Below are 26,527 nucleotides of genomic sequence, written 5' to 3' on the forward strand. Positions count from 1 at the left end.
ACAATGTATATTACTAATCAGAAATTAAGTTTTCATATATTTACAGTAGGAATTTTACAAATATCTTCATGGAACATGATCTTTACTTAATTTCCTAATGATTTTTGCCATAAAAGAAAAATCAATCATTTTGACCCATACAGTGTATTTCTGGCTATTGCTACAAATAAACCCCAGCGACTTAAGACTGGTTTTGTGGTCCATGGTCACATATGGGGTAGTGAAATCAAATCTGAAATATTTTTGTGTAATTTTTACACATTATTTTGCTTGCAATAGAGAATATTTTCACTTTTGTATTACTGTAATGCATATATTTATTTGTTGTTTGGTAATTTCAGTTTTCAAATGAGCTTATTTTTCATTTTAAAAATTGGATAATAATTTTTTTTCTTTTCTTTTTAGTTAAAAAATACGACCCAGACTCTCAACCGTTTTTGTGAGATGGACCCTTCTGTTTTAAAGGGGTCACGACATGGATTTTTAAAATTATTTGAATACAGTTGAAGTTAAAAGTTTACATACACCTTGCAGAATCTGCAAAATGTTAATTATTTTAACAAAATAAGAGGGATCATGCAAAATGCATGTTATTTTTATTATTTATTACTGACCTGAATAAGATATTTCACATAAAAGATGTTTACATATAGTACTCAGGAGAAAATAATACTTTGTTCAAAAGTTTACATAAACTTGATTCTTAATACTGTGTTGAATGAACCACAGCTGTTTTATTATTATTTTTATTATTATTGTTATTATTTTAGTCATAGTTGTTCATGAGTCCCTTGTTGTCCTGAACCATTAAACTGGCTGCTGTTCTTCAGCAAAATCCTTCAGGACCCACAAATTATTTGGTTTTTCAGAATTTTTGTGTATTTGAATCCTTTCCAGTAATTACTGTGTGATTTTGAGATCCATCTTTTACACTGAGGACAACTGAGGGACTCGTATGCAACTATTACAGAAGGTTCAAATGCTCACTGATGCTTCAGAAGGAAAAAAAAATACGCTTTAAGAGCCGGGGGTGAAAACTTTTGAACAGAATGAAGATGTGTACATTTGTCTTATTTTGCCTAAATATTATTTTTTTTTCATTTAGTGCTGCCCTTCAGAAGCTACAGAAGGTACTTACATGTTTCCCAGAAGACAAAATAAGTTAAATTCACCCTCTTCAAATTTAAAAGGTTTTCACACCCCTGGATTTTAATGCATTGTTTTTCCTTCTGAAGCATCAGTGAGCATTTGAACCTTCTGTAATAGTTCAATATGAGTCCCTCATTTGTCCTCAGTGTGAAAAGATGGATATCAAAATCGTCCAGTCGTTGTTGGAAAGGGTTCAACTGCACGAAAATGTTGAAAAAAATTTGTGGGACCAGAAGGTCTTTTTTTTCTTCTGAAGAACAGCGGGCAGTTTAACTGTTCAGGACAAACAAGGGACTCATAAACAACTATCACTCAAAAAAAAAAAAAAAAAAAAAAAAAAAACAGACAAAAACACAGCTGTGGATCAATATAACCTTTTAACTTCTTTCTTGTCTTTTTAGCTAAAATATGACCCAGTTTTTGACTCTTGGCAGTTTTTGTGAGATTTGTGAGAAGGAACACAATTATTATTGGTAACACTTTACAATAAGCTTAATTAGTTAACACGAGTTAACTATATTAGTTAACATGAACTAAGAATGAACAATATTTTCTATATTACAGCATTTATTAATCTTATTTAATGTTAATTTCGGCATTTACTAATGCATTATTAACATCACAGGTTGTGTTTGTTAACATTAGTTAATGCACTGTGAACTAACATGAACAATGAACAACTGTATTTTTATTGACTAACATTAACAAAAATGAATAAATGTTTTGTTAATTGTTTATTCATGTTAGCTAATACATTAACTAATATTAACAAATGACACCTTATTGTAAAGTGTTACCATTATTATTTGTTTCAAAACAAATAAAATATATATTTGTTTAAAAAAAATACTAATATTGAAACATGCTAAATAAATATAAGACGTCTCTTTTAATATAATTTTATTTTCATACTGAAAACTGACAATACATTGTCATAATGTCCAGTACTAACACACATAGTCCTGTCAGTTTGCATTCACTTCTACTTTACATAAAGAAAACCAAGCCTTCCATTAGGATCATTTTACATTTACTTTTTTATTTCTTTTTTGTAAATGAAAATTATTTATTGTTTTTAGTTTAGTTTAATTTAATTTATTTTAATTGCACTGTGGACTTGGAAGGAAAATATGCTTAACTGTCATAAACTGTTTTAAAAAAGGCTTAATTTTCTTTAGGCAAAATATAATTACATATTTCTTGATGTTACATGATTTAAAAAAAAAGAGAATGAGAGAGAGAGAGAGAGAGAGAAGTGGTATTGCATCCCTGTCCAGGTTCTGGAGTTCCCAATGCACATTTTAGATGACTATGTTATTTAAAACACATTTATTTTTATCATAAACTCATAAGTCAAGGAATGTGCAGCTCTGGGATACTAGGACTGAAGACTAACGTCAGTACTAACACATTTAGCTCTGTTGTTGTCATGTTAATAATATATACAGGTGCATCTCAATAAATTTGAATGTCATGGAAAAGTTCATTTATTTCAGTAATTCAACTCAAAATTGAGAAACTTGTGTATTAAATAAATTCAGTGCACACAGACTGAAGTAGTTTAAGTCTTTGGTTCTTTTAATTGTGATGATTTTGGCTCACATGTAACAAAAACCCACCAATTCAATTGTTGGCCTTCTGGAAAGTATGTTCATTTACTGTATATGTACTCAATACTTGGTAGGGGCTCCTTTTGCTTTAGTTACTGCCTTAATTCGGCGTGGCATGGAGGTGATCAGTCTGTGGGACTGCTGAGGTGGTATGGAAGCCCAGGTTTCTTTGACAGTGGCCTTCAGCTCATCTGCATTTTTTGGTCTTTTATTTCTCTTTTTCCTCTTGACAATACCCCATAGATTTTCTATGGGGTTCAGGTCTGGTGAGTTTGTTGGCCAGTCAAACACACACACACCATGGTCATTTAACCAACTTTTGGTGCTTTTGGCAGTGTGGGCAGGTGCCAAATCCTGCTGGAAAATGAAATCAGCATCTTTAAAAAGCTGGTCAGCAGAAGGAAGCATAAAGTGCTATAAAATTTCTTGGTAAACGGGTGCAGTGACTTTGGTTTTCAAAAAACACAGTGGACCAACACCAGCAGATGACATTGCACCCCAAATCATCACAGACTGTGGAAACTTAACACTGGACTTCAATCGACTTGGGCTATGAGCTTCTCCACCCTTCCTCCAGACTCTAGGACCTTGGTTTCCAAATGAAATACAAAACTTGCTCTCATCTGAAAAGGGGACTTTGGACCACTGGGCAACAGTCCATTTCTTCTGATGTTGTCTGTGGTTCAGGAGTGGCTTAACAAGAGGAATTCGACAACTGTAGCCAAATTCCTTGACACATCTGTGTGTGGTGGCTCTTGATGCCTTGACCCCAGCCTCAGTCCATTCCTTGTGAAGTTCACCCAAATTCTTAAATCGATTTTGCTTGACAAACCTCTCAAGGCTGCGGTTCTCTTGGTTGGTTGTTCTTTTTCTTCCACACTTTCCCTTCCAAGTAACGTTTTGTTAACATGCTTGGATACAGCACTCTGTGAACAGCCAACTCCGTTGGCAATGAATGTTTGTGGCTTACCCTCCTTGTGAAGGGTGTCAATGATTGTCTTCTGGACAACTGTCAGATCAGCGGTCTTCCCCATGATTGTGTAGCCTAGTGAACCAAACTGAGAGACCATTTTGAAGGCTCAGGAAACCTTTCCAGGTGTTTTGAGTTGATTAGCTGATTGGCATGTCACCATATTCTAATATGTTGAGATAGTGAATTGGTGGGTTTTTGTTAAATGTGGGCCAAAATCATCACAATTAAGAATCAAAGACTTAAACTACTTTAGTCTGTGTGCATTGAATTTATTTAATACACAAGTTTCACAATTTGAGTTGAATTACTGAAATAAATGAACTTTTCCATAACATTCTAATTTATTGAGATGCACCTGTATATTGTGATAATACATTCATCTGAATTTATAATTATTCTATCTCTCCTGAGTTAGAGTTGCTAAAATTACGATTTATTAAATTGCTTTATTAAATACTTTATTAAAGTCCTACACCCAAACGCCAACCACAAATCATAGCTACCTTCAAAAACCAATGTCTAAAACAGATAAAGAGTATAAAGAGACTTTAAAGTTTGTATCTAAACTAAATATTGCAGCAGCTCTAGACTCGGCCTAGGAGACTTCAGCTACAATCACAAGAGTTCATTTTTCATGGTCTCTTGGTTCCTTTGCTCAGTTTGTCTCCAAGCTCCTGGATCAGTTCAGCTAGTTCTTCAGTGGCCTGTGACTTTTCCTCCAGGAGCTCATAGCGGAGACTGGAAATGTCTTGCTTGATTTCCTTCAACTCACCTGAGAAAAAAAACACGCATGAAATCTAGAGTTTAACAGGTTTGAAGTCAAATCACAATTACAGCCATTTTTAACGTTTTACGGGTAATCGCTTGACATATACTTGATCAATCAAAGAAATGTGTTTAGGGCCTAAGTCAATCACACGAGAGACACTAATGGATGAATAAATGAGTCTCACCTTCATTGATCTCATCACTTTCACTGTCAATTTGGGCTTTCAGAACATACCGCTTGATGAGACGCTTCATGAGTTTCTGTGAGAGAAAGAAGGTTTAGAATGAGGTTTTCTTATACATGAACAACTCAGGATAAAAAAAAATCAATCAGTACCTGATATCTCGTGGGGTGTTTGATGGGATTTCTAACCGTGAAGCCCTCTTGTGAGTGGTACGGTCGAAAGCGATGAAGCTGAAAAGATATCAAAATCACGAACTGCGATTTCTACATTTAAACAGTTTGAAAACCCTTGCTGATCTCTGACCTTAGAGCGTGAATTGGCCATTCCCACATCCTGCTGGCTGCTGTTGCTGCGAACCCTGGCCTTGCATAAACTCACTAGGCATGCTTTGGTGCGCTGAGCCATGTAATAGAAGGATTTGGGGCTGGGTATTAGATTAAAGGGGGGTGGAAGAGTGCTGCCTTCATCAAAATAGGAGAGCCACAGCTTTGCACGAGCAAACTTCCATTCTACGTCAGCGTCCTCCTGTTCTCACACATGAAAATGTAAACACATGTATGAGAAATTATCCTTTTGAGTATAATTATTTTTATTTTTTTTTGCAAAAGTATGTTTGTCTTACCTCTATCTCCTGGTATGAGTGGTTGATCATGGCTATGAGCATGTTGAGCAGGACCACCACCATTGTGACATTATAGACTCCATAAAGCACATAACCGATGTTCTCAATGAACTTATGATCATACTTTAAAACTACAGAGATCACCTCAGATAAACCAAAGATGGACCAGAATAGAGTTTTAAAGCTTTCCTCTACCCTGCAACATATACAAACATGAAAAACGTTAATTAAACATTCAAAAACAGTGCTTTTTTTAAAAACACATAAAGCTTACTTTCATTGGTGGAACATAAAAAAATATATTTTTAAGACATTGTCATATCTGCTATTTTCAAACACCTAAATCAGACATTAATTTGAGAGCTGAGAGGAAGATTTTTGGCTTTTTTTGTGTTTATATCAGGGGTGGCAAACTCCGATCCTGGAGAGCTGCAGCCCTGCAGAGTTCAGCTTCAACCCTACTAAAAACTCACCTGCCTGTAGCTTCCTAGTCTAGGAAGCTTCATAACCTTTCAGACCTTGATTAACTTGTTCAGGTGTGTTTGATTAGGCCTAAAGCAAAACTCTGCAGGGCTGCAGCTCTCCAGGACCGATGTTCGCCACCCCTGATATACAATTGCGAGTTATAAAGGTAGAATTGCGAGACGTGAAGTCGCAATTCTCAGAAATAAAGTCAGCACTGTGAGATATAAACTCACAATACTGAGAACATTTTCCCCCCTCAAAATTGGACTTTATAACTCGCAATTGCAAGTTTTTATCACACAATTCTGAGAAAAAAGGCCAGAATTTTTTTTTTCACAATTCTGACTTAATTCTAACTCGCAACTGCAAGAAAAACAGTCATAATTGCAAGTTTTAATCATTTACTTCTCACAATTGTGAGTTTATATCATGCAATTCTGACTTTATAACTCACAACTGCGAGTTTACATCTCACAGTTCTGAGGAAAACAGTCAGAAATGCAAGATATAAAATCACAGTTGCAAGAAAAACGTCAGAATTGCAAAATACAAACTCGCATTTGCAAGACTAAAGTCAGAATTGCAAGTTTTAATCATGCAATTCTGACTTTGTAACTTGCAATTGTGAGTTTATATCATGCAATTCTGCCTTTATTTCTCGCAATAGTGAGTTTATATCTCGCAATTCTGGTTTTATAACTCACAATTGCGAGTTTATATCTCACAAAAAAGAATTGTGAGAAAAAAGTCAGAATTGCTAGATATAAACTTGCAATTGCTAGAAAAAAGTCAGAATTGCAAGAAAAAACATCAGAATTGCAAGATACAAACTCGCATTTGTGAGACAATAGTCAGAACTGCACATTTTTATCTCAGATAGATATGAACTCTATCTGAGATAAGAACTCGCAATTGCAAGAAAAACAGTCATAATTGCAAGTTTTAATTACGCCATTCTGACTTTATAACTCACAACTGCAAGAAAAAAGTCAGAATCGCAAGTTTTAATTAGGGGTGCTCTGATCAGGATTTTTGAGGCCGATCGTCGATCACAGGAAGCTGTATCTGCCGATCAGATCACCGATACCGATCTTTTAAAAACCTTCTATTAATAATGTAGAATTATTTATAAAGATACTCCAATCAGGATTTTTAGACACTTATTCGGGGCCTGATCGGGGCCAGTTCTACTGCCTTTTCTTTTGAATTTAACTCTTTATTACAAGCAATCCGGTTTTCCTACCTCCACGAGTGCCATCTATTATTGCCTTGTTTATCTAAAAGTGCTCTTTTCCTTTAAACCTAGCCAAAAACCCATATGTGTTGACTGTGAAACACAGTAGACTTTAACGATATGCATATATGGTGTAATTATGATATTTTCGTGTCAATCCTTCTTCATATTTACCGCAAACAATGAGCTGTCACTTTAATTCTGCTTTAAAACCGCTCCTGGAACGCACTTAATCCGTTAGCATGAGCGTGGAAAAAATATGCACTGCAAATGGAGATATGTGAACGTGGCGTTATGTGTGCTTTGAATCGGAAGCTTTAGATTGGTTTATAAGATCGGCCTTTTTAGAGACCGCCGATCAAACATCCCCAAGCGATTATCGGCCAATAGTGACCGGTAGCCGATCAATCGGAGCACCCCTAGTTTTAATCACGCAATTCTGAATTTATTTCCTGCAATTGTGAGTTTATATCATGCAATTCTGAGAAAAAAGGCAGAACTGCGAGACAAAAGTCAGAATTGCAAGATGTAAACTTGCAACTGCACAAAAAAAGTCAGAATTGCAGGTTTTAAACATGCAATTCTGACTTTATTTCTTGCCATTCTGACTTTATTTCTTGCAATTGTGAGTTTATATCATGCAATTCTGATAAGAAAGGCAGAACTGTGAGAAAAAGGTCGGAATTGCATGATATAAACTCGCAATTGCAAGAAAAAAGTCAGAACTGCAATTTTCAATCACACAGTTCTGACTTATTTCCTCCAATTGTGAGTTTATATCATGCAATTCTGAGAACAAAGGCAGAATTGTGAATTTATATCTTGCAATTCTGACTTAATTTCTCAGAACTGGGAGTTTATATCTCAATTCTGAGACAAAAAGTCAGAATTCTGAGTTTGTATCATGCAATTCTGTAAAAAAAAGTCAGAATTGTGAGATAAAAAGTTGCAATAACTTTTTTTTTAATTCAGTGGCAGAAATGGGCTTCCATACTTCAGTGTCACATGATCCAATGATTATCAAAATTATCAAAATTTAGCTACACTGTAAAAAATAAAAAAACACAATTTGTTGAGTCAGCTTAAAATAATTTGTTACACTGCTGCCTTAAAATTTTAAGTTGAGTCAACTAAAATAAGTTTAGTCAACTTGAAATGTTAAGTTGTACTAAGTAACAACTTATTTATTTGTGTTTGCTAAACTTAACTGATGGGTAAGTAACCCAGCTGCCTTAAAATTTGAAGTTAATTCAACTCAAATATCTAAGTTGTCACTTAGTATAATTTAACATTTCAAGTTGAATAAACTTTTTTGAGTTGACTGAACTTAAAATTTTAAGGCAGCCACGTTACAAATTATCTTAAGTTGACTCAACAAATTGTTTTTTACAGTGTACTTAATATTTTTGTGGATATCACAATATATATTTTTAAAGATTCTTAGATGAATAGAAAGAAATACACAACATTTATCTGAAATGGAAATCTTTTGTAACATAAATATGTTTACTGTCATCTTTGTCCAATTTAGTGTGTCTTTGAAAGAAAGAAATCATACTGACCCCAAACCTTTGAATGTTGTGTGAGTCAAACAGACTAATTTTTTGTATTTTTTAGTATTTTTTAGTATTGTTATGATGTTTTTGTCTTTTGTTGAGCTTGACAGCCACTGGTCACAAAAGAGCAGCGTGAACATTCTGCAAAACATCTACTTTTGTATTCCACAGGAGGAATTTGTAAAAGCCTCTAATTTGTAACAAAACCATGGGAATAAATCATTGATTTTTATTATTTATTTATTCATTCATTCATTTAATTTTGGTGAACTATTCCTTTAACAAGTAAACCTTAAATATAATAATTGTCATTGTAACTTTTTTGGACTTACGTGGTAAAAGCAGGGTTATATTTAGCACCCAAGTAGTAGGAATACAAATTAAACATGCCAATCATGAAGGCAAGGAAGACCATGATGAAGATGACCATGAATTTAAAAATATCCTTCACAGTGCGCCCAAGAGATATCTGTAAGGGTCCGAAACTCTCGTTGGCCGGCAGAACGTAGGCGATACGTGAGAAACTAAGCACCACAGCGATGGAGTACAAGCCCTCAGAGATGAGCTGAGGATCTGAGGGAAGCCACCTGTTCCTGGCTGAGAGACAGGAAGCATTTTTTGGTGTCACCACTTGATGGCAGCATTTTGTTTCAATTCAGACGGCTACAGGAAAGTCTGAGTAGCACGTTTAAGCATTTGATTAAAAACAGAAACAGACCTTCTGGTCTTTTATACTGGTACAGTATGTTACAGTTCACTTTAGATCTTAATTTATTGAATATACCGATTCTGATTTTGCAACATACCATAAGTGAAGTAGGCCACGTCTTCTGGTAATGAGGCATTGATCAAGTCTGCATTAGTCACGTGCAAATCCACATACAGCTGTGCATGGGAGGCTCGCAGGAAAGCCATGAACCGTGCCGTGAATGACGCCACGAAGACTGACAGCATGCCGAAGTCTAACACGTTCCACAAATGCATGAGGTATTCACGCGGCCCATCAGCCCAAACCTCCTTACACTCCGTCCAGATCATTCCTGATGAGGGGAATCAAAGAAAAGAAATAGGATTCATTCATCATGATTGAAATATTTAGCAATTTATTCTAGACTATTCCAGAGTTCAAAAGTGACACGGAACAGAAGAAATAGTTGAATAAAGTCATTATTTATCTTTATGTTTTCTTTGCACAAAAAGTATTCTCGTAGCTTAATAAAATTATTGCTCTCTACACAGGGTCAGAACGGCTCCCGGATTTAATTAAAAATATCTTAATTTGTGTTCCAAAAGATAAACGAAATGACAGAATTTGGTCAGAATTTTCATTTTCAAATGTTAATTTTTTGTGAAAACTGTGATACATTGTCCTTTAGGATTCTTTGATGAATAGAACATATTAATCTTTTGTACATTAGAAATTGTGTTCTTGTTGCTTTTGATTAATTTAATATGTGCTTGCTGAATAAACCTATTAATTTAGTAAATAATTTACTTTTTTATTTACATTTTTTAAAACTTATTTAACCCTTTACTTTTGAACGATCAGAGAATAAATCACTTTTTAATGAATGTGAATAGATGTAACCAATGAATATAATCAATAATCATGCCAATGACATACAGCTTTTTTTTTTTTGTCCTGACCTATTCATCGTTTATTTTAAAAATCATAAAAAAGTGCACTCACATTAGCAAAATTTCAGCCAAATTTTGTATGCAAAATAGTCCATTGTCAGTAGCGTAGAGATGCATAGAAGTCACAATCAAACCAAACAGGTTTCTGTTAGTCAGCAAAATCCGTTTGGTGAAATCTATCATCCTCACACAAAACTTTAGATCATGGAAATTCCTATTGGAATGACTGGATTTTGCCTATAAAATGTCACAGAGCAACATTAAATGTGAAAACTGTGCACTCACATCTATTCAAAATGTAAATATTGCTACTATAATCCAGTGGTGTGCGCTAGTGTTCTGAAATGAGGAGTCCTCAAAGTTTTTTTTTTTTTAATCAAATAAATTCATGTCACATTTTCTTGGTTAAATAAACTTTACTCAGACTCATTCATTCAGACTCACACATAAACACACGAGGCGAGATTTATCGCATGAACCAATCACAGCCAAATATAACCAGTCATATCCAATCATATCACGATGGAGGCATTGCCTTCTCTCACGTAACTGTCCCCCTTTCATTCTTAATTACCCCTCCCTAAACTCACCACATGCTTTAGGGAGACTGTTAAAACTAAATGGGCTCAGGGGAGGCAAGAGAGACGTGGACTCCAGCTGTAACTTTACCTGCTGGTGTCGACAATAGGGCTGGGTGATTTTTCAGATTTTATCGATTACTTTTTAGAAATCGGGTAATCGTGATTTTGAATAGAAATATTACCAAACGTTAGAATTAGACAGTTTGACAATATGGCTGTGATAACAGTAAAGAGAAATGAACGATCCAAACGCATGTCAGCTATTGTGATTAAAGGAGAAGTTCACTTCCAGAACAAAAATTTACAGATAATTTCGTGCAACAGAAAAAAAAAAAAAAAACCTACTATACTAGGTTTCTTTCCATTATAAACAGTGTAGTACAAATTACAATTTTTTCCCATGCACCTACACATGAAAATACTAAATATTATATCCAATTAATGTCATATATAGGCTATAAAATCCACATTACATATATACATACAAGGAGTAAATACTTTATATATATTTAATTTAGTTAACTGACAGACAAGGGAAAAAAAAACTGAGACACGTAACGTAGCCTACATTTGCTGAGTTTCAGTCCATTTTTGTGACAGAAAGGAAACTCAAATGAGAGAAAGCGACATTCTATTTGGTTTTTGTTCACGTTTATTTTGCTGGTATGAGGAAAGTTGAAGTAATCGCACCGGCGCACACAAACACAAAACATATCAGTTCCAGGCTTCTAGCACTGCTAACTTGACAGCGCAGTTGGTACTTTATCAAAATAAAATACAGCGAACCAAACATCAGCTGTGTCACTGTTAGAATGCGACTGAAGTACAAAGTCTATCATTTACATAATAAATAATAGTTTAGCATTTAGATGCATCACAAATATGGACATATTATGGAATATTTGGATTTGTGCTGAATGAGAGAGGTAGGATACAAGAGCACAAAGCTCCATTTTGCAGACAGTTGAATCTGCAAGCTTTTAAAGTAACGTTAAACTCCTTTGTCTGTTAGAGACGCGTTCAGAATCAGCACATGATCACTGTCTAGTGGTCTTTGTTTTCAAGTGCGCAACTCCTAGCATTCGCTGTTCTTCTGCCGGCAGGTACTGCGGGCGCCGCCTTCTGGATTGAGGGTGAATAGCATGTATTCGCTGTAAGGCCTCATGCACCGAACCAAGATGCCCGTACCGTGATGGTTCGGTACGAATACAGGTATCGTTAAACCCCTATCGCAACTTTTTTTTAGAAAATAACTGATCGTTTCACTAGATAAGACCCTTCTTCCTTGGCTGGGATTGTTTAGAGCCTTTTGAAGCTGCATTTAAACTGCATTTTGGAAGTTCGAACTTGTGGGCACCATAGAGGTCCATTACATGGAGAGAAATCCCAAAATGTTCTCCTAAAAAAAAGCATAATTTCTTTACGAACGAAAAAAGAAAGACCTCAACATCTTGGATGACAAGGGGGTGAGTGAATTATGAGTAAAACATGCAAGAAGATGGTAGTGAACCTCTTTTAACTTGAGCGCCGCATTTTTAGAATGCCGTTTTATGTGCAACAGTCAAACGTGTCAATGTTTACAAAGAAAAAACTATGGAAAAGCAGCGCAATCGAATAAAAAACCTGTGAAGAACTACTACTGCATGTCTGATATTTCATGTTTGCATCATGTTGACAGGCTGAAAGCTGCTGATCATTGTTTTTACAGAAGTGATTAATTTAATACTTACATTATGTTGAGAACTTCATGTGTGGTGCACTTGAAATAGAATTTTCTTTAACTAGAGTTTTAATAAAGAAAAAGTTACTTGAATCATGTTATAGTTACATTTTCAAGTTGACTAGTTAAAAATCGTAAAAAATCGAGAATCGGTCAAACATTCTGAAAAAAAGCGTCGAGATTTGAATTTTTTGCCATTTCACCCAGCCACAGTTGACAGAGTGATTTATACATATTTTAATGTTATGTTTTTGTACTACAAATTTTTTTCTCATCCAATAAAATAATAGGAAACACCCCAACGATATGCAGCTCATGCTTGACTGATACTCACCCAGCACCCATTCCATTATTAACATCTCCGTCCACGAGAACTGAGTGGTTTTAATGCGAAAGATTTGCCGTGGATGATCAGTGATGGTTTCGTTAGGAAGGTTTTTGACTCCCGCGAAGCGATCCGAAGCATTGAGAACCAGAAGACCCAGGAAGAGGGTGAACGAGACGGCGTGAGCTACAAACTTCATAAAGGGACTGCGGAGAACCTGGCCCACCTGGAGAGAAGATCAAATGCAGAAATACACTTAACAATGGAGGAAAAAGAGAAGCCTGCCCAATGTTATTAAATGAAATGATTCTGAATGATGATGATGTACCTTGCTGTAGGGCATAATCCAATATGCAATGGCAAGAAATGGCAGGCCAACCATCACTCCCAGCACTGTCCAACACTTCACGCCGATTGACTGTTGCCTAAGGCCTGATAGATTCTCATACCACAGCGTCAGTAACTGCTGCTGGCAGTTCGGATGAGCCACAAACTGTAAGGACATCATTGAATTAGACACTGTCTTGGGAAGCCATTCCAGTTTAGTCTATAAATCATTTCCCAGTACCTTCTTGACTTCATACTTAATGGCCAGTTTGACCCGGCTAAGGCAGGGCCGGTGGTGTTCGCTCGGGGGGCTCTGGTCCACATCTCCATTCAAAATGGCCTCCACTTCCTCCGTGTTTCTGCAGAGATCCAGAACGCCAACCACAAAGTCCTTACACTGCATGGAGAGCTTCCTGTAGTCATTCTGAAACAAAACAGAGGCATGCAGGCTATTAATCACTGGAAAAGTGAACGCTCTGCTGTGGAAAAACATGGATGCGTGTGAATTCATGAAAGTCCCATGTCGCACCTCCAAACGGAAGTCTGATTGATGTTTGCATCAGATCTTCTCAAACAGAAATGTATCTAATGGAGGGCACCCAAGAGAAGCCCATCCTGCTAATTATAGCGTGGCAGTGGTTTAGGAGAACAAATATTTTATGTGAAATTACAGAAGCGGAATCACCGACACGCCATTACAACTGTCAAAGTGATCGTCTGTAGAGAAAAACGGTGATGAGAGAATAATAACGGGGTGATTACAGGAAGCTCTCGATGGAGCAGTTTCAATTAATAGCTCACTAAGCACAATAAGGGGAAAACTGTCTGGATTTGAGAACTCCTGATTAGATATTTCCCCAGAGTGACTTTCAGTGAAGAACTTTTCCTCTACACAGTTAAATCTAAAACAACACACGTCGGCGAAGCGCGCGAAGCTCTCTGGAGAAACGTTTTCTTTTTGGAAAAATGTTGTGTGGAGAGATTCTACTGAACCAGAAACTGTCATCGAACAGCCTCTAATTTATAATGAGGCTAATCTCAAGGGTGGGAAATTGGTTTTCGTGTGGAATAATCTGCCGGTCTGTGAGCTCGAATGAGTGTAGACATTTCTCTCAGAGAAACGCAGCTCATTACAGGGCCATGAGCAGACTTTTCACGATTGGACACTCCCTAGATTAACTGAGAAGCTGTGCTTTGAAATAATCATGAGAGCGCCTTAAAGGAGTTTGTAGTGTGCACAAAGTACATAATGATTAATAGCGATTCAAGTAATTGTAGACCAAAAAAATATTATTATTATTTTTTTTTTTAGGGTTTGCATGAACATGATGCATTTATATACTAAATATGTTTAACATAAAATTTTTAACACATTTACCAAATTTTATGTATGTAGAAATCATAAGATAAATCATTGTTATTATTCTATTCTAATGACAGCCCTATTTTTTTAGAGAAATAACCACTATTTACCACAAATACACCTGACATTACTCTGATAGAGGATCCAGGTAATTATGGTTTAATGACAACAACAGATAAAATAAAATAAAATAAAATAAAATAAAATAAAATAAAATAAATAAAATAAAATAAAATAAAATAAAATAAAATAAAATAAAATAAAATAAAATAAAAGTTGTAATCAATCGTAATTATGACATGAGTCGAAATTCTGACAAAAACTATTAAGACATAAAATACAACATTTAAGATAAAACATCATAATTATGACTTTTTTGTCAATACATAATTATAATATCATAAATATATAATTATTTTGATTTATTTTGAATTATAACTTTTTACTGAAATGTATACTTTTTTTATTAATTAAAACAGCAACAGGTGAAAAATAAAATAAAATAAAATAAAATAAATAAAAAAGTAAAAAAAATAAAAAATAAAATCACAAGACATAAAAAAGCCGTAATTATGACATAACTCAAAATTATGACAAAATCTATTAAAACATAAAAGACAATATTTTAAGATAAATTTTAGTATTTAAGACATAACTATTTCATAAATTTATCATTATTCTGATTTATTTCATAATTATGTTTTTTTTTTCTCAGAAATTAAAATATTTTATATCAAAAGTTTTACTTTATATTAAAATAATGACAAAATGTTGAAATCATGAGATAATAAGTCATGATTATAATGTAAGTTGAAATTATGACAAAAACTACTGACACATAAATAAAAGGTTGACCTAAATAAAAGGTTGAAACTGACATAAAAGTAAGATTTTTTTGTCATAATGTTGACTTTTTGTCAATACATAATTATAATATCATAAATATATACTTAAGATTTATGTCATAATAATGACTTTTTCTCAGAAATTAAAATATTTTGTCAAAATCTTGACTTTTTATATTATAATAATGACTTTGTCATACTATTTTCAAAAACAGCAACAGGTAAAAATAAAATAAAATTAAATTAAATTAAATTAAATATAAAATAAAATAAACATTGAAATCATGAGATAAGAAGTTGTGATTAAGACATAAGTCGAAATTATGACAAAAACTGTTGAGACATAAAACGACATTTTAAGACAAAAAGTCAAAATTATGACGATTTAAACGTTAAAACTGACAAAATATTGACTTTTGCCAAAACATAATTATAATATCATAATGATATAATTAATATGATTTATTTCAGAATTTTATGACTTTTTCTCTCTCAGAAATTAAAATATTTTATGTCAAAAATGTGACTTTTTATATCATAATAATGACTTTATCATACATTTAAAAACAGCAACAGGTAAAATAAAATAAAAAGTTGAAATCATGAGATAAGAAGTCGTAATTATGAAAAAAAAAACTATTAAGACATAAAAGACAACATTTTAAGATAATAAGTCATAATTATGACATAAATGTAACTATAAAAAAGGACATATCATTTCAACTTTTTTGTCAATACATAATATCATAATATATAATTATGATTTATGTCATAATTATGACTTTTTTCCCTCAGAAATTAAAATATTTATGTTTAAATATTGACTTTTTACATCACAATAATGGAATAAATAATAATGACAATAATAATCATGAAATATATATTTTTTGAAAGTATGGCGAACATACTTTCAAAAAAAATAAATTCATGATTATGACTTCATATCTCATAATTTAGCCTTTTTATGTCATATGATTAACCAAACATGATTGTTTTTCTTATATGGCAGAAACGGGCTTCCTTATGTTGTTCTTAACCTGTATGACCTTTTTTTCTAAGTAAAAAATATATAAAATATATAAACAAAATTAAATGAATGAATGAATGAATAAATAAATTCAAATGATCTTCTTTTATGTCCTACAGAAGAAAGAAAGTCACACAACACTGTCAGAAAAAAGGTACAGTTCTGTTGCTAGGGAGGTACCTGTGATTTGTTAGTGACACCTCTGGATAAAGCACTTCTGTGCACTTCCTCACCTTAAATTCAGTTTCGATGTTGGCGAGTTGTGCCAACTCATTGCTGAGCTCCAGCGCTGTGAGCACAGGGTCTTCACTAGACAGTGACAGATAGGCAGCGCTGGCGAGGCCTTTATAGGCGTTCATCCTTGATCGAGAGTGGCTGAAAGAATCCTGCTTCTGTTTCTCCGCACACTCGCCACACTTGCAGAAATAGTCATGAGGTTTCTCAATGCGAGCCCCCTTGAGTAACAAAATGTGCACGATCTCATACTCCTTGCAGTGGGCCGCCAGAATCATAGGCGTGATGTCCTGGGAAAAGCGAGTCCCGTCTTCATCGTACGCGTAGAAGTCGTCATCTCGTAGCTGTTGCTCCAGGGGACTCAGGGTCAGACGAAGACCGCCTTCAAATGCCGGATGGGCCAGGATAGCCTCCACTATCCGCACGTAGCCTTTACTGATGGCTAACAGCAGGGCGTCACCCACTCGCGCCAGTCCCTCTTTCTTCAGCAACAGTTCTGTGACCTCCAAGTGCTCGTTCCCGACAGCGAGCTGCAATCCATTCTGACCCATGTAGTCTACACAGTTTACATTCAGAGTCTTGGATTCCTCAAGCATCTTACGGACCACAGGGATGTTTCCATACTCTGCAGCATCTAGGAAACGCTCCTCCTCTTCAGTCAGGCTGGTGCCTCTCTCACTGAACATGTACGCAGGGCCGCGGACGGCCTGTCTGCGGCATTTCTCTCTGAGGGTGGTATGTCTGCGCTGAATGGCCTCAAACCTGTAAAACCCAGAGAATGACAATGTATTGCTGATACACACAGATTTTTAGACAGGATTTTTATAAAGTGACATTAAAGACATTTATAATGGTATATAAAATATATATTTCACATAAACTCTTTAAGACATTCTATTCTTCAGGGTCTTCACAAAAATATTAAGCAGCCCAACTGTTTTCAACACATTGTTTTTTTGAGTACCAAAGCAGCATATTAGAATTTCTGAAGGATCATGTGACACTGACGGCTATTCTGTCACCGATGGAGTTTTGGTTCCTTGCCGCTGTCGCTTCTGGCTTGCTTAATTGGGGATAATTTTTCTTCAAACGATATCGTATACTATTTGAACTGAACCGAGCTAGATAAAGACATCATTGAATCCAATGATGAACTGCCTTTACCTGAAAATTGAGTGTTTACTGTTGCCCTTTTGCATTATTGATGCAATATTTTCTATTTAACACTGTACAGCCGCTTTGTCACAATTGTGTATTGTTAAAAGCGGTATATAAATAATGGTGACTTGACTTGACTGAAGACTGGAGTAATGATGCTGAAAATTCCGCTTTTCTATCACAAGAATACAGTCATGGCCAAAAATATTGGCACTCTTGCAATTCTGTCAGAAAATGCAACCCTTCTATCAGAAAATTGTTGCAGTTGCAAATGTTTTGGTACTCACATGTTTATTTTTTTATTTTTTGTTTGCATTGGAACGACACAAAAAAACAGAGAAGAAAAGTCAAATCTGATACAATTCCACACAGAACCCAAAAAATGCACTGGACAAAATTACTTTTACCCTTAATATTCGGTAGCACCCCCTTTGGAAAAAATAACTGAAATCAGTCGCTTCCTATAACCATGAATGAGTTTCTGACACCTCTCTACTGGAATTTTGGACCACTCTTCTTTTGCTCCAGGTCATTCAGATTTGAAGGATGCCTTCTCCCAACTGCTGTTTTGAGATCTCTCCACAGGTGTTCTGTGGGATTCAGATCTGGACTCATTGCTGGCCATTTCTGAACTTTCCAGCACTTTGTTTGTAACCATTTCTGAGTGCGTTCTGAAGTGTGTTTCAGGTCATTGTCCTACTGTAAGACCCATGACCTCTGGTGGAGACGCAGCCTTCTGACACTGGCCACTACGTTGCGCCCCAAAATTCTTTGGTAATCATCAGATATCATGATACACACAGTCAAGGCATCCAGTGCAAGAAGCAGCAAAGCAACCCCAAAACATCTTTGAACCTCCACCATGTTTGACTGTAGGGACTGTGTTCTTTTCTTTGAAGGCCTCATTTAATTTTCTGTAAACAGTGCCATGATGTCCTTTACCAAAACGTCTTATCTGTCCACAGTACGTTCTCCCAGAAGAATTGTGGTTTTGTCACATAAGTTGTGGCAAACTCCAGTCTTGCTTTTTTATGCCCTTGTGTCCTCCTGGTCCTCCTACCATAGCGTCCCTTTTCATTCAGATGACGACGGATAGTGTGAGCTGACACTGCTGTACCCTGTGTTTGCAGATCAGCTTGAATTTGTTTGGAAGTTAATCAGGGTTCTTTATCCACCATTCGAACAATCCTTCATTGTAATTTTTCATTAATTTTGCTTTTCCGTCCACGTCCAGGGAGGTTAGCTACAGTGCCATAGGCTGTAAACCTCTTGATGATATTGCACACAGTGGACACAAAAACATTAAGATCTCTGGAGATGGACTTGTAGCCTTGAGATTGTCCATGTTTTCCACAATTTTTTCTCTCAAATCCACAGACAACTCTTTACACTTCCTTCTGTTCTCCATCCTCAGTGTGACACACACCACAAAGGTTAAGTCAACCTTTCTCCATTTTAACTGGTTGCAAGTGTGATACTATATTGTACTATATATTGTATATGTACTATATTGCCCACCCCTGTTACTTGCCTGTTACCTGTTACTTACACTCAGTTATTTTAAGTTTTGAAAATATATTTCAGTGTTTTAAAATATATTAATATATTAAAATAATACACATTTGACATTATACAAGCTGAACTAACCTTGCCTTTTAAAAACAAAATGCCAAAATGCCAAATTTTTTTTTTTAAGGTTCACACACAGGTGAGTGGGCTATACAAACCACTTGTAGTAACACACTTATGTACATTAGACACTTTCTATAAACACATGCTGCTACAAAGACTCAATCGGATTATATATGTTTATTTGTGCATTGCACTATGCGCTGCTTCCCTCAAAATCTCTCTTCTGCACAATTTAATGCACAAAATATTTCTTTTGCACAATTTCATGTACAAATGTCTCTCTTGTAAAACGTCATGTACAGTACTTATGTAAAGTTTTTGTTGTCTCAGTTTTGTATGTGTAGTCAACTATTTATTATAGTTATAGTATTTATAGTATATGTATAGTCAAATGGTTAACTGTTGTATAAGTCTGTAATTTTGCTTTTCTTATTCGTGTACTGTTGTATGTTTATATTATGCTTAACTAGTATGTAGCACCGTGGTCCTGTGAGACACGACATCTCGTTCTACTATATGTCCACACATGTAGCAGAATGACAATAAAGCTCGACTTGACTTGACTTGACTTAATGATTTTTTTTTTTAAAGACCTTGACACACAGCCTTTTTTTCTCTATTCTCTATGATATCTCCTGTTTTGTGTGTGTGTGTGAGTGAGAGAGAGAGTTTTTACACATTTTTCATAAGGTTTAGTTAATACTTTTAGTTATGTTTTTTTTTCTTCATTATGAAAATAGGACAGTTGTATCACCCAGACATTTCTGATGTTAAACCCCTCAAAAAATATTAAGATGAATTTGAATACTGAAATTAAACACATGCTCAACAGAGGTACAGTGGTCCAAATTTTACATACGCTTTGCAGTATCTGCAAAATGTTAATCATTTAACCAAAATAAGAGGGATCATAAAAAATACAGTTATTTTTTATTTAGTGCTGACCTGAATAAGATATTTCACATAAAAGATGTTTACATATAGTCCACAGAGAAAATAATAGTTGTTTACATAAGCTTGATTCTTTACTGTGTTGTTACCTGTATGATTCACAGCTGTTATTTGTTTGTTTTTTTTGGTGACAGTTGTTCATGAGTGCCTTGTTTGTTCTGAACAGATGAACTGCCTGCTATTCTTCCAAAAAAATCCTTCAGGTCCCAGTCCCACAAAATGTTTGGTTTTCCAGCATCTTTTGAGTATTTGAACCCTTTCCAACAATGACTGTATGATTTTGAGATCCATCTTTTCATATATATGATATTTTGGGCAAAATAAGAGAAATGTACACATCTTTATATATATAATGCATCTTCCGTAATAGTTGCATATGAGTCCCTCAGTTGTCCTCAGTGTGAAAAGATGGATCCCAAAATCATACAGTCATTGTTGGAAAGGGTTCAAATACACAAAAATGCTGAAAAAAACAAAGAATTTGTGGGACCTGGAAGATTTTTCTGAAGAACAGCAGGCTGTTTAACTGTTCAGGACAAACAAAGTACTCATGAACAACTATCACAAAACAAAAAACACAGCTGTGGATCATTTAGGTAACAACAAAGAATTAAGAATCAAGTAAACTTTTGAATGGGGTCATTTTTAAAAATGCAACTATTATTATGGACTAGACATATCTTTTTTCAGGTCAGTAAAAAAATAACATGCATTTTTTATGATCCCTCTTATTTTGGTAAAATAATTAACATTTTGCACATACATTTTGACCACAACTGTATATTCAAGTTATTGTATTGGATTGCATTTTAATGTATTTTTTTTTAAAAAATAGATTTTTAAGACAAAAATTAGTCATGATGAACCCACAGTAGATAATGCCAATGTTAGCTTTCTCCAAGTATTACAGACTTTCTTAAATCAACCTAACACTGCGTGACTTTACAGTACAGTACAGTACAGTATAGCACCATAAATTACAGCTGTGGTCAATGAGATCAATGCAGATGGACTTCTAATTACACGCCTCCTTTACTAGAGCTTCAGCTCATTACAGGAAGCCCCTCTAAGAACAGATGTTCCTAACATCACATTATAGTGTGATCTTCACCTCAGGACTTCATTTATTTACTTTATTGAATTAACCAGAGCTGCTTTGTAGTGTCAATCTACCTTGAACTTAAAAAGGCTTCAAAGAAGCTGAAGTAGTTAAATCGTAAGCAAGTTATATTCAAACACAAGCCAGGTAGACAGCAAAGGATGAAATCTAATTTTATTCCATTTTGCAAAAACCTCAGCACAAGTTGTACTGCGTAACGGATCACAATTGTGGGTGTCACTCGGAATAAAACTCATTCCTTGCTTCACAACATGTTAAATCAAACATTGCGATTCTGTAGTGTGTAAAATGGCATTTTGTTCAATCTCTAAATCTTTACTGATCAGTTTTCACAGAGCGCCGGGGACAGAGAATCGTAAGCTTGCAAATGTATCTGTCAATAGCCCTGAAATTAAACAAGATTGAAATAAACAGGCTAAATAATTTATGTTTCAATATGGGCTGTGTGAACTGTGTCAATCTAATAACTGCAATGTTCATTCATGAGAAGGCCAAGGAGATTTTACTGCTCTTTTACAACTCAGGAGACTTAAAGGAGATGTCCACTTCCAAAACAAAGATTCACATATAATGTACTCACCCCCTTCTCATCCAAGATGTTCATGTCTTTCTTCAGTTGCAAAGAAATGATGTTTTTTGAGGAAAAAATTTCAGCATTTTTCTCCATATAATGGACTGCTATGGTGCCCCGATTTTGAACTTCCAAAATGCAGTTTAAATGCGACTTCAAATGATCCCAAATGCTGTTGTAAACGTTCCCAGCCAAGGAAGAAGGGTCTTGTCTTGCGAAACGATCGGTTATTTTCATTTTCAAAAAGTACAATTTAAATACTTTTTATTCTCAAATGCTCGTCTTGCCTTGCTCTCATTGAACTCTGTGTATTCTGGCTCAAGGCAGTTAGGGTATGTCGAAAAACTCCCATCTCATGTTCTCCCTCAACTTTAAAATCGTCCGTTTTACCTTTTTTTGTTAAGGGTGTTTGATCTTCTTTGCATGTTTACTTTGCAAAGACTGGGTCGGTACTTCTGCAGTGATGTAGGATGATTTTGAAATGATTTTTGAAGTTGATGGAGAAAAAAACGATTGCAGTTTTTAATAAATTTAAAATAACCGATCGTTTCGCTAGATAAGACCCTTCTTCCTTGGCTGGGATCATTTACAACCACATTTGGGATTTAAAGCCACATTTAAACTGCATTTTGGAAGGTCAAAATCGGGGCACCATAGCAATCCATTATAAGAAGAAAAATGCTGAAATGTTTTCCTCATACATAATTTCTTTACGACTGAAGAAAGAAAGACATGGATGTTGGACATGGATCTTGGATGACAAGGGGGTGAGTACATTATCTGTAAATCTTTTGGAAGTGGATTTGTTTTGGAAATGTCATGTTTTTTCTTCACCAAGGCTGCATTTGATCCAAAAATAATACATTGTAATTTATTCCTGTGATTGCAAAGCTGCATTTTTAGCATCATTACTCCAATCTTCAGCGTCCCATGATCCTTCAGAAATCATTATAATATGCTGATTTGTTGCTCAAGAATCATGTCTTAATATTGAAAACAGTTGTGCTGCTTAATATTTTTGTGGAAACTGGGACACATTTTTTTTCAGGATTCTTTAATGAATGAAAAGTTTAAATGAACAAAATGAACATTAAACAACTTCTGTAACATTCTAAATGTCTGTACTATTACTTTTGATCAATATTATGTGTAACATTGTAAAAACTGTAAACTTCTGGAAAAGATTCTTCTGCAACTCACGCTTTGCTCTGTTGCTCTCATTACTCAATATTTGTGCCTATTTTTATATCTAGAAGTACTCAAACAAGTTTTTTAACGTTTGCCGTGATGTTGGGAGGTGATGCGCTTCATCACACATCAGGCTTCACAACAGGCTGACATTTACTTTAAGAGTGAACTTATTAACATGCGTATGGCAGTTGGCTGGAAGCGATGGTTTATAGATAAAATGGTTTCAAATATAGTATTGTTCTTACACACACTTATCATTTAGCTTCAGAAAACACTGATTCATCAACTGGGGCCCACGTGGGCCAAATGGGGCTTTGAGAGTCCCATCATACACTTGCATTTTATAAACTCACAGAGATGGACTATTTTTCTAAACAATCTTTGTTTGTATTCGCCTGAAGAAAGAAAGTCATATTTATCTGAGACGTCATGAGGGTGAGTAAACCATGATAAAATTGTAATTTTGTGGTGAACTATCCCTTTAAGTGCTTTTAAGTGCAGTGCAGTGATATTTATTATTTGTTTCTCTGTTTGACATTAATGGGATAGTTCATCTAAAAATGAAAATGTTGTTGTTAATTACTCATCCTCATGTCAATCCAAACCCATAAGACCTTCATTTATCTTTGAAACACAAATTAAGGTATTTTTAATGAAATCTGAGAGCTTTCTGACCCTGCATAGACAGCGACACAATACCACATTCAATGCTCAGAAAGCTACAAAAATACTTTTTTTGTGCACAAACAAAATGCGCCGTGGTACTCTTGTGAACGTGCATTGAAGACTGACACTGAAGAGAAAATATTGTTGAATAAAGTCATTTTTTTTTGTTTTCTTTGAAACAAAAATACATGAGTTAACACCAGAACGCATTTTATTTCAAGCGTGGAAAGACGTTAATACACAATTTTTTAATTATAAGTCGAAGTTAATCAACTCTCCTGTCTCATTTGTTTGCCAGACAGAATGCCGGATTATGTTTGGTGAAATCGCCTGTCAATCAAGCTGTTTGTGATATGGTCAATTAATGACAGAATTTTCATTTTTGGCCATTAAGTTTTAATCATAGACTGTTGTTACAGTAAAAAACTTAATTTGTTAAAAAATAAACTGAATCTACAGTGATTTTTCCTAACTTACAATTTATTTTCTTGAAGATCTTGACCTTTTTTTTATATATATAAAATCAAATACAAAATAAGTATTAATAATGGACATAATAATATTATTATATTTAGATTAATATTATATTTAGATATAACTATTTTAATATAGTTTCAAATGTAATTTATGATGGAAAATGTGAATTTTCAGCAGCTATTACTTCAGTCCCCATTGTCATATAATCCTTTGAAAATGGATAAAAATAATGTTCTTATGCTGAGTGTCTGAGGTAGAGCTACTCTACAAACACAAAAGAGGCTTTAAACAAAAAAAAGATAATCAATAAGTAATAAATTAATCAGTGCTGGGCAACTATTAATTGCGATTAATCGCATCCAAAAGTCTTTGTGTACATAATATATGTTTGTGTATTGTACTGTGTAGGCACACATGTGTGTATATATTTAAGAAAAATATGTTATGTTTATATATTAAATACATTTGTAAATTAAATGAATATAAATATATACACGCAAATACATGTAAATATTTTCAATATATATATATTGTATGTGTGTGTCTTTATAGGCCTATATACATAATAAATATACACAGTACACACACATATGTGACCCTGGACCACAAAACCAGTCAGTTGTTTTATACATCATCTGGAAACTGAATAAATATGCTTTTTTTTATTGATGTATAGTTTGTTAGAACAGGACAATATTTGGCTGAGATACAACAATTTGAAAATCTGGAATCTGAGGATGCAAAAAAAATCAAAATATTGAGAAAATCACCTTTAAAGTTGTCCAGATGAAGTTCTTAGCAAAAATTAACTTTTGATATATTTATGGTAGATAATTTACAAAATCTCTTCATGATCTTTACTTAATATCCTAATGATTTTTTGGCATAAAAGAAAAAATCAATCATTTTGACCCATACAATGTATTTTTGGCTATTGCTACAAATATACCCCTGCTACTAAAAACTGGTTTTGTGGTCCAGGGTAGGTAGGCCCTACACAAAAACTTTTATTTTGGATGTGATTAATCGCTGCCCAGCACTAAAATGAATACATGTACTGCAAAATCACCTGAAACACGTGCCAGCTGAATCCAATAATATAAAAAAACGGAATTATTCGTGTATATTAGACAATCTTTTGAACTTAGTTATTTTCAGTTTAATTTTTTAGTGTTACACTTGACAGTTTACACGTTTTTTTTTACTTACGAATAGTGTGAGTTGCTCTCATGAGGATGCCAGTGATGGTGCACGTGATAGTCCAAGTCATCATCGCTGTCGAATAATCTGTGCCCGTGATGGCCGAACTCATGTTTGGATCCCTCAACTTGATGAAGATCTGCTAACTCTGTCTTGGTGGGGTCGTTTTCTATCAGAGTACCAGGCAGAGCCATACACCTGTTTAACATAGGTCTGTTAGGGCGACAGCAGGTGTTTCTGTCGCTGTAGGTGAACTCTTCGCCGTGAGTGTCGGATACGCGCTCGGTCTCCGCTGCGGCGATAGCATCATCTCCCGCCGAAAGCGCGAGCGGGATGGTGCAGAGAGCGGCGTGAGACATGATGAACTGCTCTTTGGCGTGCATATCGCGGTCGTCTCTCTCATTCGGCATTTTGAGAGCAAAGAAGCTGCAGGTCAGTGAGAGATTCGGTCCATGTCATGTTCTGCAACAAGTGTGACAGTCGGTTTGGAAAACACGGACTTTTCTCCCTCCCAGACCCTTCAGATTAACACCTCCCATCACTGTTGTGAAGAGTTCACAAAGTACATACTGCAAAAAACAGTAGCTTAGTATGTTTGTCTTGTTCTCAATTAAAAGTGTATAAACAAGGTCAATTAAGTTATAAAATAAAATTAAGTTAATTAAAAAGGCAAACTACACGAGAGTATCTTTTTTCCAAAAAAAAAACAAACAAACAAACAAAAACAATAAATATTAAAATGTAAATAAATATTAAAAATAAAACACAGAAAAACTATATGTCCTTAAAACAAGATTTATTACAAATAAAAAATAAAAAAAATGAAGAAAATTACAGAGAATTTCTGCCCCACCTGGAGAGAAAACATATTCTGATAAATAAATATATTTATAATTATACGTCTCTTAAATATACTAAAAAAAACGTTTTCTGTAATTC

The 26,527-nt window shown here is 34.7% G+C and overlaps 1 protein-coding gene across 1 annotated transcript; it reads right to left on the minus strand.

The window, feature by feature from the left end:
• Positions 1-4,092: 4,092 nt before the first annotated feature.
• Positions 4,093-25,816, minus strand: trpc7a (transient receptor potential cation channel, subfamily C, member 7a). The gene is made up of 12 exons (XM_051121745.1): positions 25,598-25,816; positions 16,622-17,384; positions 13,395-13,577; positions 13,155-13,319; positions 12,836-13,052; positions 9,369-9,602; positions 8,895-9,159; positions 5,308-5,503; positions 4,989-5,210; positions 4,838-4,915; positions 4,686-4,761; positions 4,093-4,504 (listed from the first exon to the last, which is right to left on the minus strand). Exons 1-12 carry the CDS (start codon positions 25,795-25,797, stop codon positions 4,365-4,367), a joined length of 2,739 nt encoding a protein of 912 aa, XP_050977702.1. The 5' UTR covers positions 25,798-25,816; the 3' UTR covers positions 4,093-4,364.
• Positions 25,817-26,527: the final 711 nt, after the last annotated feature.

This window comes from Labeo rohita, chromosome 10 (genome assembly GCF_022985175.1).
Source record: "Labeo rohita strain BAU-BD-2019 chromosome 10, IGBB_LRoh.1.0, whole genome shotgun sequence".
In the NCBI taxonomy this organism is placed as follows: domain Eukaryota; kingdom Metazoa; phylum Chordata; class Actinopteri; order Cypriniformes; family Cyprinidae; genus Labeo; species Labeo rohita.

Bases quoted from the DNA above. Each gene is read 5' to 3' on its own strand.
- trpc7a (XM_051121745.1), bottom strand. From the start codon at position 25,797: ATGTTAAACAGGTGTATGGCTCTGCCTGGTACTCTGATAGAAAACGAC. The intron at 9,160-9,368 runs GTATGTTGCAAA...CCTGTCTCTCAG, and splicing joins CGTGGCCTACTTCACTTATG to CCAGGAACAGGTGGCTTCCC. The intron at 5,504-8,894 runs GTAAGTCCAAAA...TATATGTTGCAG, and splicing joins TATAACCCTGCTTTTACCAC to GGTAGAGGAAAGCTTTAAAA.